At 42.3% G+C, this 18,421-nt stretch overlaps 1 protein-coding gene across 1 annotated transcript; it reads right to left on the reverse strand.

Moving 5' to 3' along the window:
• Positions 1-4,574: 4,574 nt before the first annotated feature.
• On the reverse strand, positions 4,575-18,010 carry miga2 (mitoguardin 2). Its single transcript, XM_080841880.1, has 16 exons — positions 17,953-18,010; positions 13,523-13,798; positions 12,808-13,012; positions 11,879-11,994; positions 11,238-11,361; positions 10,954-11,096; positions 10,146-10,263; positions 9,894-10,000; positions 9,613-9,722; positions 9,408-9,480; positions 9,219-9,305; positions 8,695-8,793; positions 7,974-8,108; positions 7,420-7,473; positions 5,796-5,912; positions 4,575-5,374 (listed from the first exon to the last, which is right to left on the reverse strand). The coding sequence occupies exons 2-16, from the start codon at positions 13,616-13,618 to the stop codon at positions 5,129-5,131; spliced, it is 1,830 nt and encodes a 609-aa protein (XP_080698006.1). The 5' UTR covers positions 13,619-13,798; positions 17,953-18,010; the 3' UTR covers positions 4,575-5,128.
• Between the last annotated feature and the right edge of the window lie 411 nt (positions 18,011-18,421).

Genomic DNA, 18,421 nt, shown 5'->3' on the forward strand with positions numbered 1-18,421 from the left:
CCTGTTTACAACTAAATGGGAGGTTTCGTCTGCCCTTGACCTGCCCGTTTCTCTTATCAGGAGACTCTATGAATGCTTGGCTGTCTCCTACAGCCTGCACCTGTAGGCCTGTTTTCGTAAACAAGCCTCATCTCTGGGAACGGGCCTTTCTTCCTGACCCTACATGACACTCATCTCTGCACACCGGCCTTACTTACTGACCCTACATGCAGTGGTGTAGTCCAGGGTATACGCAGGTATACGGAGTATACCCACTTATTTTTCAGGCAGCATTGCGTATACCCACTTCTCAAAACAGGGCATTTGTCCTGTGCTGTATGGGCTGCTTAAAAAAATTAAGAGTATACCCACTTCTCCAGGGACCCTACACCACTGCCTACATGACACTTGTCTCAGCACCCGGCCCTTCGGCATGACCCTTGTTTTTGCAAAACTGCTTCATGTTCACCACACCACTGTATTATTACAACCATGATTTTTCTACATTTCCAGGCCATTTTCCTGGATCATTGTAGCTTCCAGGGTCAGTGACACTCTCACAGTCTTCCCCTTCCTGTCCAGCAGCCTGTGATTTTGGTCCTGGCACCATAGATGTAGGCTCAACCACATAATTATCCATGCTTTCCACAGAAGTCATTAGCGTGAGTTCAAATCCTTGTGTCGGGGTTAAATGTAGAACATTTTTGCTACTATTCAAATGTACCTCTTTCTCACAGGTGCTAGGAGCTCTTATCTATGTTGGTAATATTGGCTTCATGGCTGTCATTTGCCTCTGCAGCCTGCCTGGAGGCAGCTTTCTGAGCTGACAGAAAAAGGTTGGCCATTACATTATGATTTGAGTCTAAAGCCCTTGCCAGCTTATCATTGCTTATATTTCATTTCTGGCTTCCATGGACCATGTGTCCCCCTAGCATCTGGGCCCCAGAAAGCTTTCCCCTTTTTCCACCCTTATGGGCGGGCCGGTCTCCCCCACGTTCTGCGTCACTTAAAGGTTCAGCCTGTTGTTTCTAGGGGCATCTTTTAATATAAATTCATAATAATTTTCATCAGTGAATAAATTACTTAACTGTGAATCGTGTTTTCATTAGCTTAGAATGAGCCCTTTGAATCTACAGCCGCGGAAAAAATTAAGAGACCACTTCAAAATTATCAGTTTCTCTGGTTTTACTATAACCTACCGACTCATCAGAGAAGACGAACTAGGAGACCCTCCAGTCCGCTTTGGTTCAATCCTTATGGTCTTTTACAAACCTTAGCCAGGCAAAGTACAACGTTGTCCCGGAAGAAAAACTTGCTTCCTTTTGCTCTGACAATGTTCCCCAACTCTGAGAAGTGTTTTTTCCAGCAGGGCAATGCTCCATGCCACACAGCCAGGCCAGTAAAGGTGTGGATGGAGTATCACCAGATCAGGACCCTGTCATGGTCAGCCCAATTTCGAGACCTGCATCCCATAAAAAAACCTCTGAAATGTGATCAAGAGGAAGATGGATGGTCACAAGCCATGAAAAGAAGCCGAGCTGCTTGAATTCTTGCGCCAGGAGTAGCATAAAGTCACCCAACGGCAATGTGAAAGACTGGTGGAGAGCATGCCAAGACACATGAAAGTTGTGATTTTAAATCAAGGTTATTCCACCAAATATTGATTTCTGAACTCTTCCTAAGTTAAAGCATTAGTATTGTGTAGTTTAAACATGAATATGAGCTTGTTTTCTTTGCATTATTCGAGATCTGAAGACACTGCATCTTTTTTGCTATTTTGACCAATTGTCATTTTTCTGCAAATAAATGATCTAAATGACAATATTTTTATTTGAAATTTGGTAGGAATGTTGCCAGTAGGTTATAGAATAAAACAAAAATGTACATTTTACTTTAACACATACCAATAAATAGTAAAACCAGAGAAACTGATAATTTTGAAGTGGTCTCTTAATTTTTTCCGCGGCTGTATATGGGGAGGGTCCTTCCCATCATGCTGTACCGCCATGTTTCTACAGTAGCCCAGGACGGACAAACTAAAACAACAGACTGATAGGGCTTCATGCATTGTTATGGCATTTGACGGCCTGCACACACACTTGTTAATGGAAGGGTTTTCTGGTGGTTGCACTTCAGCATCCTCACCGCTATATGCCAATAAAAACTAGACACTGTACCTTTAAGGACAGAAATAAGGGCAAGAATAGTCCCCCTAAATCAGGGTTCAACAGACTATACAGATTAGTGTACACTGTACAGGGATTGTCCCCAAATTGTACAGTGGACACTAAGGAAACCTGGATGACTTGTTTTGAACTAATTTTGGTACCAACCCAAAATTCACAAATAGGTGGGGTCAGAGGTAATGATCATGTGGGCAGTCAGCCAAACTTTCCATCAGTAAGTTTAAAACATTCTGCAGTTCACGATTCTGCAAGGCAATGTTTAACCAGTTTTCTTCAGGTGTGATCTAGACAGATTGGGATTGCACAAGTACTTCAATATTAACCAAAGTCAACTTTGAACCCATGTTAAATTTCTTTTTTATAATTATCTTATTCAAGCTATTTTCCTTATGTAAATACTGTTAATTTCAGTGTTTTTTTCTCTCTGAAACTGTGACAGGACTGCGTATGATTGCAAGTGAAGTATCTGTTGTTTCCCCTTGAAATCCCTCAAGATTAGAAAATAATCCACACAAGTTAGCGGGACCAATGGGTAGCTTGGGAGAAGGCAGGAGTATATATATATATTTCATTATGAAAACAACAAAATACCATTTCATGAAAATAACAATGTCAACATTTTGTCCTGGCATTGTTGAAGAAAAAAGGAATACAACAAAGGCATTTACATGATCCTTGCATACATACACATATCCGGGAAGAAACACTGCAGATATTTTCTTCATCTCATCAACTGCAACCTATGCGCATTCATGCATTTTCAAATTTTACATTCGGGTAACCTCTAAAAAAAAAGCCTTCCAAATGATTTGCCAGTAAGGGAAAAGGTACATAGGCTTAATTTGGCGTCGCTGACAACGAGATCACAAGAACCGATGGAGGACCCCTACCAGGCTATCCTGTGAAGTCATGCTGGCCTCTTTTTGGATTCCCAGTTGCGGTTACACCAGTGCTGGGCAATTTCTGGAGCAATTATGCAAAACTCCAGAAAGAGGTCAATTTACAGTAAGGTCAAGTTTAAATTGTTTTAAGGGTTAGAGGAGTTCTAGTTTTAGACACAGACTTTATGATCAGAGCATAGCCTATTGCGCATTCAACTTAACTGATGCAATCCTACGGTAACTCCCAAGCTCTCTCCTCACCTGATAAACTCGTGGAATTACTTTATATACAGTATATACTCTGAGTGCAATCATCAACTTGCTAAAACTGCAAATTTCAACTTTGCCTTTAAGATTTCAGACAAATTACAGGCTGACCTAGCCAGTAAAAGTTTCAACACAAAATAAAAAGGTAAAATCACATAATATCACACTGCGTGTGGTGTTCCTACTTCATAAAGTGCAAAAAGGAGCAGAGGCCAACCCAGTGGGTGTCAACAAGAAACACAATACAGATCAGAAGGCATTTGGGGGTGGGGGGGTCAAATTAAGACATCCTGTCATAAATGATGTTTGTTTTTACAGTAAGTTGACTACGACTACGATGACAGCAGCTATTTTCAGAGGCAGAGAGAAATGCTCAATACTAGGCCACATGTTCTAACTCCCCTGTCCTTTAAAGTAGACCACAGATGAGTGTGTGTGTGTGTGTGTGTGTGTGTGTGCTAGCTATTGGACACCATGTATGCAGCACCCCCACAGAGTTGCTTCAACCACAATGTTCAAGTTTGACCGCCTAGTGAGGGGGTGTAGGAGGAAGTCACAAAGGGAGCCTGTGAGGGTATGTGTGTGTGAAAGTGGGGGTGTAAAAGAGAAACGAGTGGTGACTAGTTTTGAATATGTGCGCGTGTTAGCAGGTGAGTGAGATGAAGCAAGAGAGAACGACAAACGCGAAGGCAAACACAAACTTGGGGGGGGGGGAAACCAGAAAAGACATATGTTTTGTGTGGGTGAGGAAAAAAAATGTATAGGAAGAATAGGTCAGACCAACTTAAAAACCTCAACCTTGAGTTGTCACAGCAATGTGATTGCCTTAGTGAGCTGATTTAGATTCAGAAGAGTGGCACACACACACACACACACACACACACACACACACACACACACACACACACACACAGAGACACACAGACACGCACACACCGCATTGGTGAGAGCAGATAATGTAAGGACTCATCACTTCTCACACACACACCACAGCTACTCCCCAGAGACCTCAATTTATTCTGGGGGATAAACGTCCCTTTCGAATAATAATATTAAAAAAAAAAAAAAAAAAAAAAAATCACCCTCAAGGGATTGATTGATAAATAACCAAAACTCATTCATTAGTAATCCATACCTTTCACACCATTACTTTTCAAACTGGCCAAAACTCAGGATGCGGTACCCAACCACCCTACAGCCATCCATCTTACACCGTCATACTACTGCATTCAGTGAGGTTCTTTGCAAATAACACAAACAAATATACATTAAACACACACATAAATACACGACTGATAATATTAAAACCGATATTCAAGACACACATTTTGACTTTTCAAAACTTACAGATGAACACACACTATTTTGTTCACACCCTCAGGTCTATAAGTGTGACTTGTTTGTGTGTGTGTAGGCAAGGGAGCAGGATCAGATGTCAGTTAGACTTCGTTCTCAGGTATTTCATCTACTTCAAGAACAAGGGATGACGTTTTTTAGGGTAGGGTCTATCATAACTGTGCAGATCTGGACAGGTTGTCCAGTTTGTAGGGCTGGTTTAACAGGTCCGGTTTGCTAGGGTTGGTTTAAGGTTAAGAGTCCAGAGCTGGTTAAGAAGGTTTTCGGAACTGTTTTCTTTGAGGGCTGGGGTGGTCCTGGCTGCAGAGGTCGACCTGAAGCCCAATTCAGTAGGTCTACAACACAGATCCTCGTTAGCAGAGCTGGTTCTGGGGGTCCAGTATGCTGTGCTGGTTTAGAGTTATTGTTTGCACAACTAGTCTGGAGGCGCTGCAGTAGGCCAGGACCTCAGTCCCGCTCTCATTCATGCGTGGGGTCGGAGTTCACCTGTTCAGTGTCTGTGTCTTGCTCCAACGTTGAGCTATGTGTACTGTTGCTTGGTAATGCCCCATTGGATGCAATCAGGCTAGTTATACCCAGGTAGCCAAGCAGGATGTCACTACGGCGGTGTGAGAGCCTGAGGAGGTCTTCAGCCAAAGAGGGACAGGAACTGAACCGCACTTTGTCATGATCAAACATGTCTTTGAGGTACTGCTGGACTTGTTGCTGTGGACAGACACAAACATAGAAGACTATTGGTTTGGGATAATGATTAGAGAACAGAAAATTCATCTGCATGCTTTGTATTCCCTTAAGGTCATTCATTTCACCCACTTTTTATATAAATTAGAATGCTAATGATAATTGTGGCTTAATTTAACAAGTACACATGTATTGAGAGCGTCCTATAAATACCTCATAGTGGATAGGATAAATTGTTTATTTGCCATAACACATTTTTGTAGTAATTTCGGTGTGACTGAAGTAGGGCACAAAGCACATTTAAGTTGCTGTGGACGGATTTTCTATGAGTGTGCCCACAGGGAGTTGAAACATATATATATACACACACACACACACACACACACACACACACACACACACACACACACGAGTGCAGCTGCATGAGTCGGGATGGGAGGCCCACCTTGAAGATGATGCACACCTCGCTCAGGTGTTGCTTGGGCCCCAGAAACCCAAAGGCAAGAACTGGACTGACGTGTTCCGAGATACAGTAGAAGTGAGAGATAAACCCATCAGGAACCTTGACGAACACAGACACATACAAAGGAAATGGAAATGTCACATTGATACTTAGAATCAACGTGGGTATGACCCTAGTTGACCTTTAAGTATGAAAGGGATAACCCGCATTGTTCGAGGGTTGATTTTGGTATAAACAGGCACAATCCAGGATGCTAACAAAAAGGGCGGTTGATTCTCATTAGTTTACTTAACTGGCTTAACCAGCTTGATTGTTCTCTCCTTTGCACATAGCTTTGGATAAAAGCGTTTGCTATATGAATAAATGTAAATGTTACTTCATTAGAGCGTCTTAAGTAGCCTCGCTCCTTTTTCGTAGGCTACAGAATGTTTTCAAAATGTAAACCCAGCAGTAAAAAGAGTTTATTTCACGAAGAGAATTATATTTTACAGATCACCAACAGGTTGCTACTGTTAGTCAGATATGCTTGCTAGAAGAATAATCTAGAGGAAACGTTAGAGCAACGTTCATTTATAGAGAAAGCCATCTTCAGTTTATAAATAATAATAATAATAATAATAATAATAATAATAATAATAACAATAAACCAAGACTGACCAGCCTTTGCTGTAGTTGTAAACAATTTAGTATACTTTTATTTGATGTCTAACACTATCTGAGGTTAGCTTCATATCAGTGAGTGTACTTAAAGTGCAAGTTCATCCTCAGCTCTAAACCCAACTCCACCCACTGCATCATTCTGACCAACGATGAGAAGCGGCATAAACGTAGAGATGTCACAAGCAGTCCACCATGGAGGCATCAGCCTTGCAAGGTTCAAGATTATTTTAAACAGTAGGTGGTGTGTTGAGTCATTTTCAACCCATAAAATGCAGATTTAAAAAAAAAAAATGCAATTTTGTTAATACCCTGATAGCAAAAGGCCAGTGGACAGTAGCTGGTAGTCTGCTGGCTATTTGCTCACTGGGTTTCGGGTGGTGCGCTGGTGAGTTACACGCGCACCACCGACGCAAGTGGCAGCCTTTCCACGTAGCTCCGTTGTTTTTCCTTAATTTCCCTCAGGATAAATAAAGTATCCATCTATCTATCTATCTACTGTTACAATCGTGATGCACAACGTTACAACTGCTTGTATTTGGATCACGGTCACAGTTTTAACACAGTAGACCTTCATTTCATTATAAATTCGAAACAAACCACAAGGGATTGCGTAGCCTCTCCCCTCTTGTCTTCGTCATCTGTTAAAGTGCATTGGGCAGGACATTTAAATCCCCTCCCATCCAGTCAGTCAGTAAGTTAATACATAATGCATCTATCCTGGGTTGTGATCCAGTTCCTATCTGAATTGCCATGACCTGGGGATTACCGATGTTGAGGTAGATTACCTACTGCCTTAGCCTGATTTTTATTTTTAAACGTGAGTTCTAAAAAACCTGGTCTGACCCTGGTCATTGGTTTGAAAGGAGTATGACACTGTATAGAGAAGGTGTGTGTGTGTGTGTGTGTGTGAATGCCTTGGTTGTGGTTTACAACCTCACATACTCACCATCAGTAAACGCCTCTTAGCCTTCAGAACGGACCAACAAGCAGTAGCCAGCGCCTGCAACAGGGAAAAACACACATGTAACTTTTATACCACACACACATGATTCACTACCCACCCATCTCTTTAATACCACACACACACACAATTCACTACCTGTACCCTCTCTTTAATACCACACACACACACACACATGATTCACTACCCATCACATCACTTGAATACCACACACACATGATTCACTACCCACCCATCTCTTTAATACCACACACACATGATTCACTACCTGTACCCTCTCTTTAATACCACACACACATGATTCACTACCCGTCCCATCTCTTTTATACCACACACACATGATTCACTACCTGTACCCTCTCTTTTATACCACACACACACACACACACACACACACACACACACACACACACACACACACATGATTCACTACCCATCACATCACCTGAATACTACACCAATAGTCTGGCAAATAACATACTCGCATGATTCACTACACACCCATCACTTTAATACTACACCAACAATAACATACTCACCGTTTCCTTAAAGCTATCAGAGAGCCAACGGTTCCTCAGGACAGCAACAACAGATGAAGGGGGGCTCTCGAGGTCCTCAAAGGCATCCATCAAGATGAAGTCCAAAACAATGTCAAAGAAGTTCATACACACCACCTGCACACACAGGTAAGCAGATAAATCAAGCAAGATGAGGAAAGCATTGTTACGACATCCAATAGACCAGCTCTATCCCTATCTGTCACAGGACAAACACAACATGTTAGCGATGCATATGACACATATAGCACTTGTGGGATCCGTCATATATTAGAAAAGTATCCTGGACAGAGGGAATGCACTAAGAAGTGTATGAGATCTGTCATATATAAGAAAAGCATCCTGGACAGAAGGAGTGCACTTAGAAGCTACACAGAAATTAAGATGGGGACATGCCTGATTAAGACCTGATGGACAGCTGAACTACAAGACAGTAAAGTGAAAAAACCAAACACACCATAAATCCTGTTCAACTCCATCTCCCCACGGTCTTTTCAAGGCACCACGTGTTATATTATTAATAATAATAATAATTATCAAAGACACTTAAAAAAAGCCATACAAGAAAGGTTATAAAAGACAAGAAAATATAGATATATATTTTTTTTTAAACATGGGGTGTGTGTCTTGTTACGTAATGCAGTGAGGCCGTACAAATGAAACAGACATGAGAGCAAAAAGTAGAAATAAAAACAGCACTGACCCCTCGCCCCTCCAACTCCATCTTGGTAGTGGGCCACGTCTCCTCCCGCTGGGTATACAGTAGCATCTCCTCATAGTTTTCCAGGAAGGCCTTTGGACTCTGTAGACATGGAAGTGGAAAGAGGAGGTAAGGAATACCATCACGCTAAGTGGTGGGACTCTGGCTTTTCCGGTTGCACAAATTCATTTTTATAACATGATGATTTCAATAATGTTTATATAACATGATGATTTTAATAATGATTATAACATAATTACAAGCTCTGAAATACAGGAGAAGTATGACAACAAAACAACTCACAAATCCCTTATCAAATACCTACCTAACTTATTTGTTTGTATATATTATTTTTCTATACTATCATTTTAGTGATCCACTTACATGCTGATGTCACTGACTGCAAAGACATGTGTGCATTTTATGGAGAGGCAGAGGAAAAGAAGACAACGGTAGAGAGAGAGAGAGAAAGAAAGAAAAGAATTAATGGTAGACAGAGAGAGGACCAAGTGAGTCCAATAAGTCACCTTGTTGGCTTTGGCCATGAGTCCAGAGATCATCTGTTTCCCCGTCTCGATGAAGAACGTGCGATGAGTCTCATCAACGAGGAGAACCTACACACAAACCCAGTGCCAGATAGTTTTATACCAGACATTTGCATTGAGATATAGATATAAATATACAAACACAAACAAGGAGAAATCTAGTCTGCTGACCTCAAATGCCTGTCTGATACAGTGCAGTTTGGCCAGAAAGTCATGGTCACTGTAGCACTCCAACAATTCAGTCCTACGAAGTAAAACAGACGCTGTATGATGCTTTCATTCTGAATACCTGGTGCCGTCATATTTAAGGTTTAAAATTTCTGGTGAAATTTCCGTTGTCATGGCTGAGGGTCTCTACGTGTGGATGGGGTCTCACCTAGGGGACCTGCAGACCACCTTGCCCTCTCGGACGAGTGCCAAAGCCTCCTCATACAGAGCAGCTGGTCGCAGGGGCTGATACACACACTCCTCTAGAGAATCAAACCACTACACACACACACACACACACACACACACACGAGAACAAATGTGGTTAACTACCCAAGACATTCATGTCACTGAGTACATCAACAAATTGGCATAAATCACCTAAGAAGGAAAAGAGAGAGAGAGAGAGAGAGAGAGAGAGAGAGAGAGAGAGAATGTTTAAGAGCAAACCTCTGCAGCTGAGAAGAAGGACTCATCTGACGCTATTGTTGTGGCGTCGTCATCATGTAATCGACTCGTGTTCTCAAAGTTTGGCAAAATCAGTGTTCCTTCACTCTCTGCAGACCGCACAGAAATCGGCACGCACAACACACACACAATAACACAAACCAAATCAGCATTGAAAAACAAAAGTGTGTGGTATGCATGCTTTGCCTGTGTGTGTGTGTGTGTGTGTGTGTGTGTGTGTGTGTGGCCACATACCCAGATCAGCAAGCAGACTCTCAGGAGGGATGGTGGAGCCGAAATCCTCCTGCAGGTTGTAGGCTCTGTGCAGCAGAGTCTCGAGCTTCTGGGCAAACTGCGAGTTCCGCATCTCAGCCTGGCATAGACCAATTAAAGACACACACCCAAAGCTAAGCACCAGTCAGCTTATACACATAACAGACAGGACCTATAACACACGCAAGCTAGGCATACATACATACTAGGCGCAAGCAGTAGCCCCGACCACATTTGGGCTTGATGCCCATGGAGGACACAGGTTCGAATCCGGCCTGATGTCATTTCTCCTGTCCACTCCCCACCTCTTTTCCCTCTCATTTCCTGTCCCACTCTTAAATGCACTATCGATTAAAGGCAAAAAAGCCCAAAAATAAATACATATACTTCCCTGCACTATAGAGTCCTCCTACAGCAAAACGTACTGAGTAATTGCAGCTGAATATGTTTCATGGTTTCAATATCATTATCATCACAAACTATAATATAATCTTGCATTTTAAACTGGTGTAAGCATGCAGCCAGATGGGACTAGAGATTATATCGCTGATTATAAAATCATATAGAAGTATATGGCTGTGTTGGTGTACTACATGCACAAGAGATTATATGGTTTCTGTGTGTGTGTGTGTGTATGTGTGTATGTGTGTGTGTGTGTGTGTGTGTGTGTGTGTGTGTGTTCTCAAAATTAGAGCAGGAGAAGCCAGATGTGCATGTTTGTGCTACTGTGAAGGAGCAGGGTGAGTGTGTAGGGGTCTGTGAAAAGAAAAGTGTTATTTTGTGTCATTACTGTTAGTGGAGGAGGAAGTGCATTTGCTGCCCCCTGCATGGCCAGGCTGGAACTGCTAGATGAGTCATTCCGTGAGCGAGACCGATGCCGGATGTTCAAGGCCAACTCCCATTTCTGCAGAGCCTCCTCAAACAGCTCCATACCTGGAGAAAAAGAAAGACAGTTCATGTAGACTTGTAGTTTTTACTTAAACTTAAAAAAAGTTCATGTAGTTTCACAGTCGTTTCAGTGTAACCTCTCGACTTAAAGGTTTTAATTAAATGCTGTGTCTCTGTCATACATACCAATAAGGTAAAGGTTCTCTGCATTGACATCCTCTATATTGACTCCTGGCTCTTCTGCTAGAGCTGCCACCTCCAAAGGCATTGACTGACTGGGCGAAAGGTTGGGAGTAGTTGGCACCCGCATCTAACAGACAAATTCATTGTGTTACTGAGTGAGTTTGAACAGCAGTAATATAACGCTGGCCCACAAATGCTGCCACATTTGACAAGGTAAAGCATGTGTGTGTGTATGTCAGTGGCTAATGCTACCTCATTTGACAAGCTAACGCACGTGTGGATGTCAGTGGCTAAGGCTACCACATTTGACAAATTTAAGCATGTGTGTGTGGTTGCCAGTTGCTAATGCTACCACATTTGACAAGCTATAGCATGTGTGTGTGTGTGGATGTCAGTGGCTAATGCTACCACATTTGACAAGCTAAAGCATGTGTGTGTGGATGTCAGTGGCTAATGCTACCACATTTGACAAGCTAAAGCCACACATGGATGTCAGTGGCTATGTGACCTACAGAGAGTGTGAAAGGGCGTGAAGAAGTGAGAGAAAGAGAAAGAGACAGAGTGTGTTTGTTTGTGTTTGTGTGTGTGTGTGTGTGTGTGTGCGTGCGTGCGTGTGTGTGTGTGAGTTAGTGAGTGTGACCTACTGAAGCAATGCTGTGTGAGGAACTGGAATGCTTGCTTGGTGCCAGAGAGGAGATGCTGCTCACTGCGTCCTGGCTGCGTGTGCTGGGGCTCATAATCTGTCGCCCAGGCAACTGCCCTACACAAGCACAACAAATATGACTTGTTATTATTATCATCATCATCATCATCATTATTTTTATTATTACTACCATCATAAAACACAATAGGCAAGAGAAAGTGGTGTGCTCTTAATAACAATAATAATACAAGCCAGTAAAGCAAGTCTGTATATGAGAAGGCTCTTCCAAACAATGAAAACAGTACTGCAGTCCAGGCTGCTTGCGTTATAATTAAATGACAACCTAAACCGGAGAACTATCAGGAACATACGCTAGGTATGGTAGGGAGAACCAAGTGGAAAAAACAATGGAGCACAGGTCAAAACATGTCAAACAAATCACCTCCAGGAAAATAACAATGCATTGCATAAAACATAATGTTAGGAGGCTCTTGTTTATGGCAAATCTCAACTAGTTGAATGAGAAATGCTGTTCGTCTTGAAAAATCATTTTGACTAAACCACAAACATCTGTGCTGACCCGGATGTCCGATTCTCACACGCTCTGAACTTAATTGTGTCTCAATGAGGTTAAACGCCACTCAAATCTCAGCAGTACTGTAATTATGTTAAACACTCCAAAATGATTCAATGAACCAAGGCCCTATTATTATGCCCAACACACTGAAATCAATTCGGCCAAATCATATTCACACTTCACAGTCACAAGTAGCAGTAGAAGATTTTATAGGAAAGTGACTGTTAGTGTATTGCAGAGCTCCATTATCAGAACGGATGCCTGAAGATCCCAGGATCATAGCTTTGGTAATTCCATGATCTATTAGTTGAGCTAAAGGACGCTAAACAATAATAAAAAGCGAGTCGACTGACCTCTCTTCAGGGAAGTGGGCCGCCCCGAGCGTAGCAGCTCCGGGATCGTTGCGGCCTTTTGGGCGTCTTTGGATCCCAGCTGTTTCCTCTTCCTGCCACGGCGCTTCATGTGGTGGGCCGTCAGCGCCAAGGCGACGCTGCCCAGCGCCGTGGCGAACAGAACCTTCTTCAGGCTTGGGGAGAGCCGCAGCTGAGAGAAGATGGACTGAAAGAGGGGGGCGATGGGGCGGAAGGAGAGAGTCGAGGGGCGTGGCCATGAACGGGGAACCGGGGGAGCCGGGGAATAGAGGAGATTACAGCAAGGTTAGAAAGCGCTGAGATGAGAACGGGAGAGTGTGAAAGAGACAAATTAAGATGGATGACTGTGATGATTCATTAACACAGCGGTACGCTACTTCGCACATCAAGGATGTGTGTGCCAGACACATGGCCATTGTTTGTCCTGTCTTATTGTTGTTTCTATGTTTATGTTCATGTAATGTATGTTTACTGTCTTATGGTGTTGTGGATACCCTCGAAAACGAGATGGTACATCTCAAGGGGTTATTCCAAATAAAGATAATTTCCAATAATTAAAAAAAAGAGTCCATATTAGTGTGGCTGTCTGATATTGTATGACTGAGCCTCGGTGGCCAGGTGAAAAAGGCATTTTTGTGTGTGTGTGTGTGTGTGTGTGTGGGTGTGTGTGTGTGTGAGTGTGTGAGTGTGTGCTCACCTGGCCAAAGGTTGAGTAGAGGAACACAGGAATCTCTGCCACAGTCATGGCCAGAGCCTGCATGATAGAGATGCCCTCCGCTCGTCTTAGAGACATCTCAGCTCACGCCTGCCCTTCACTCCTACAGGCCTGATCTCTGATCAGTTGGGATTCAGCTGGGTTGTCACAACACTGCCTGTGGCTGTGGCTGTTGCTATGGGTGGCCACTTCTCCCTTCCCGATCAGGACGTCGCTCCTCACTGGGCCCTTGCCTTCATTTTACCACTACTGTTGTTCCTAAAAGAGCAAAGAGACAACTGTTACTATGTGTGAAACAACAAAGAAGAAAAACTCGAGATGAGTTTGTATGAGAGTCATATACAGTACTGTGCAAAAGTTTTAGGCAGATGTGAAAAAATGCTCTGAACTAAGAATGCTTTGAAAAATGTAAACAATAAATGTTTATTTTGTATCCATTTACATGGTAAGACTGAGCACAGCAACAAGACACAACGTAGTTATACTGCATCAGCAGGGTCTCTCCCGAACAAAGATTTCAAAGCAGACAGGGGTTTCAAAATGTGCAGTTCAAGCTCTTTTGAAGAAGACGTTGAGGATCGTAGACGGAGTGGTCAGCCAAGGAAACTTAATGCAGCTGATGAAAAACACATCAAGCTTATTTACCTTCGAAATCGGAAGATTTCAAGCAGTGGCATCAGCTCAGAACTGGCAGAAACCAGTGGTACCCAGGTACAGATATTTACTGTCCGGGGAAGTCTGGCCAGAAGTGGTCTTCATGGAAGAGTTGCAGCCAAAAAGCTCAACCCCGACAAAGAAACAAGGCCAAGTGACTGAACTAAGCACGAAAACATAGAAACTGGGGTGCAGAAACATGGCAGAAGGTGCTCTGGACTGATGAGTCAAAATTAGAAATATTTGGCTGTAGAAGGCGGCAGTTTGTTCGCCGAAGGGCTGGAGAGAGGTACAATAATGACAGTCTGCAGGCAACAGTGAAGCATGGTAGAGGTTCCTTTCCAGTTTGGGGCTGCATTTCTGCAAGTGGAGTTGGAGATTTGGTCAGGATGAATGGTGTCCTCAATGCTGAGAAATACAGGCAGATACTAATCCATCATGCAATACCATCAGGGAGGCGTATGATTGGCACCAAATGTATTCTGCAGCAGGAACATAACCCCGAACATACAGCCAATGTCATTAAAAACTATCTTCAGCTTAAAGAAGAACAGAAAGTCCTGCAAGTGATGGTATGACCCCCACAGAGCCCTCATCTCTACATCATCGAGTCTGTCTGGGTTTACATGAAGAGACAGAAGAATTTTAGGAAGCCTACATCCACAGAAGATCTGTGGTTAGTTCTCCGAGATGTTTGGAACAATTTACCAGCAGAGTTCCTTCAAAAACTGTGCGCAAGTGTATCTGGAAGAATTGATGCTATTTTGAAGGCAAAGGGTGGTCACACCAAATATTGATTTAATTTAGAATTTTCTTCTGTTCCTTCACTGCATTTTGTTAATTTATGAAGAATTGATGAAAATAAACGGTTAACACTTCCATTTTTGAAAGCATTCTTAGTTTACAGCATTTTTTCACACCTGCCTAAAACTTTTGCACAGTACTGTAGATGGACCGCATACTGAGGTGAGGGACCAGACAGGCTATGCAAGTAAGTCTGTGTGTGTGTGTGTGTGTGTGTGTGTGTGTGTGTGTGTGTGTGTGTGTGTGTGTGTGTGTGTGTGTGTGTGTGTGTGTGTGTGTGTGTGTGTGAACCTGTGTGTTTTAGAGAGACCATCAAGGCCTGTTCAACATCAGTTGAATACAAAAGAAAATTAAAAATAGAAAATTAAACTGAATAAAGGAATATAGTTGCTTTAGCTAATTGTGGACTCAAATCTGTTGCTTTGCTCTCACAACCATTGACCTGTTGAGCTTTTGTCAGATGAGGAATGGGATATGGTGCACTCATAGTGAATGTAGAAACTTTAGGGAAACATAACTTCTTTTCACCACTGTCACCTGATCCGAAGTGGCCATTGCGGGTCAGCAGTTTACATATGATATTATTTGACAATTAATGGAGAGCTACAGCTTACAGTTAATGAATGCGAATGGATCTGGCGAGGGTGCTTTGATGTGGATGTGGATGCAGTCTACAGCACCAATGATATTTGGCATTCCAGCTATAGCGAAACAGCATTCTTCATTTCTGTCTGTCGGTTAGAAGTGCATGTACTGGGGCATGAATAATAAGACAGCTCTGAGTTCTCGCACAACCCAACGAAGTAGGCCTGACCTACCTCCTATCTCTCTCTGAAAGTATCCTATGGCTAACATTCAAGAGTGTTAAGCACTAAGTAGGTACTTGCAGGTGTAGAGGTGCAGGTGTAGATTTGACCAGCGTGTATTTTGCCTAAGATGAGGCTCCAGAGTGGCGCACATATCTAAGCGCAGTGCTCTTGGCAATCTGAAACAGCTCAGCAGCCATTCATCCGTCTCAGCAAACAGTCATGTGCACGAGCTCTAAAAACCTGTTCTTGCATAAGCTCTGGATGGCTAAAGCATCTTAGGGCAGTGTGTAAAGCATTTTGGACCACAAGCTGAACACTTGCAATATCATTCAAGGGTTTTTACAGTTTAATTGGGATCAATGGACCAATGCCATGGTATTTAATAATCTAATCATTACAATTAATCTAATACATATAATAATCTAAATTGTATTTTATGATCGAATGCGTTTGTTTATGTTTCCCAAATTTAAAATGCATGTTTACTTCCATTGGAGAAATAATTTGTGGACTATGAAAACTACATGTTTTATTCTTGTCTTGGTAATAGTGCTCTCAATGTTCTTTTTCCTGAGAAGACCAAAAATAAGAGCCTTACTGAATCCCAGCAATCAATGGGTACTAACAAAATAGAAGCAAATAGTGGCTAAAACCACAAATAGGAGGAATTTGTTTGTATCGCTTCCTGTATGAGTCCCACTGTCCCCTTTCCATCGCCCACTAAGTAAACTGTTAGTTATTTTGATGTACAATAAGCATTCCAATGTATTGCTTGCCGGTGAGTTCAATGGATAAGTGACAAACGTCAACAGCTGGAGGTGACAAAGGGACGCTACGGCAACAGAAAATATGCTGGGGGCAACGGGATGTTCTCAGGTGGCCCAAAGGTTGACAAGGTGTTTTTCCAAAACTCATCTCCATGTCTATTTGATATTTTCCACTACAAATATGCGAGTATTGGGCTGTGAAATATCCTTAACATGAGACCACAACTCTTCCACAAGCCAGCCATCCAGTAACTTTACCACAGGATTGGTCTGACAAAAAAACAGTCACACGTTCTGCACACAGGATTCAAGATTAGGAATGGCAAATGGGCAGGGCAGCTCTGAGGCAAAAGAAAATGTTATCTAATGAGCGTTGTGCAAAATATATTTCACCTAAATGGAGAGTTCATTTCCTTGTAATGACCTTTACATGAGACATCACACTGGCCTCTTCCACCCATCTGATGTCGCTTTGGAGGTGTCTGAAGCAACAATGTCAAATGGCTGGCCATAACTAAATGATAATGGAAGAGTTTACAACTCTTTCAAGGAGACTAAATCATCTTTCCCTACGTATCTGAGAACATTCTCCTTCTGATATCGTATTGGTCCAATGCAGCATGTTTAAGCTTTTATCTGTCGACGTATACTGCTCCTTAAAAAAAAATCTACAATAAGACTTAATAACCCATTCCAATTGTGTCATTGCGCTTAATGTTAAAATGCTGAGTAAACAGGACGAAAACAGGGCATCGGCACCTAGCAAGGTGCTGGCAACAGGAAAGATCAACGCAATGACATTGGCACACCAGCTAGATAAAGTTGGCTAGTAGCTAACGTTAGCTGTTTAAAACACAGACAAGCGATTAGTACATTTCTGACCCCGTTTGATGATGTGTAAAAAAACACTAAGGGGAACAATCCAGGTATGACCGAACCTCTGTGGACATTAACTATCAAAGTTAGCGTGCCATCTAACCTAGCTAGCCACTAACCTAACGTGGGTTTCTAGTAGTCAGTTGGACCAAAGTCCTCTCTGGTTAGACATCTAGCTTAGCTTGCAAGCTAGGGGTAGATAATCGACACTCAACCATCATGCCAGTCGTTATTCATCGGCCACCCATTTCGCTATTCACAATGTTACACATACAAATGCTACATATTAACCTATAAATGCTCAGTTTTTAATGAGGGACTTGTCTTGCTATGCTAGTTAGCTAACTGAGCTAGCTAAGTTTTCTACTAGCCACATCACGTTGCCTCGCTAATATAACTTATGATACTATGCTCTCTGCCCGTCCAAGAACACTATGCTACGCTACATCTGTTTACCTTCAACATAACACCACTAACAAACTACTAAATACAGATTACTCACTTCGCTGTCCTGTTCATCTAATACAGTAGAAGGGCATCATCCTTCCCAGGGCTTGTCGCACAACCTGCGATTCCAGCTAAAGAGGTGAATCCAAGCCATACAGTCTACTCGTTGACCGATTCCAGTGTCTACCAATGACTGTTCAGTGCTGCAAGCATAATGAAGAAAAAAATCTACTGATTGACCAATAGAATGCAAGATGAATAGCTTTTGCTTTTCTCTCGTTGAATGAGCTGTGCAACAGCGAAATGCTAGCTACAGCTGTATCAATTGACTTCTCTTCTCTTCTAGTGTATCTATAATTACTTACGTACATAATTAACACACATAACACATATTAGCTTTTTATGAATGCTGCATTTAGTTATGTGACTTTTTTGCAAGTTAACTGACAGGTAAATAAACTCAAACAGAAACCGAAAGTAACTGAACAAAAGTACGAAATAGATGAAATATTAAATAAGCAAGA

The sequence above is a fragment of the Sprattus sprattus genome, assembly GCF_963457725.1.
Source record: "Sprattus sprattus genome assembly, chromosome: 7".
Lineage (NCBI taxonomy): Eukaryota > Metazoa > Chordata > Actinopteri > Clupeiformes > Clupeidae > Sprattus > Sprattus sprattus.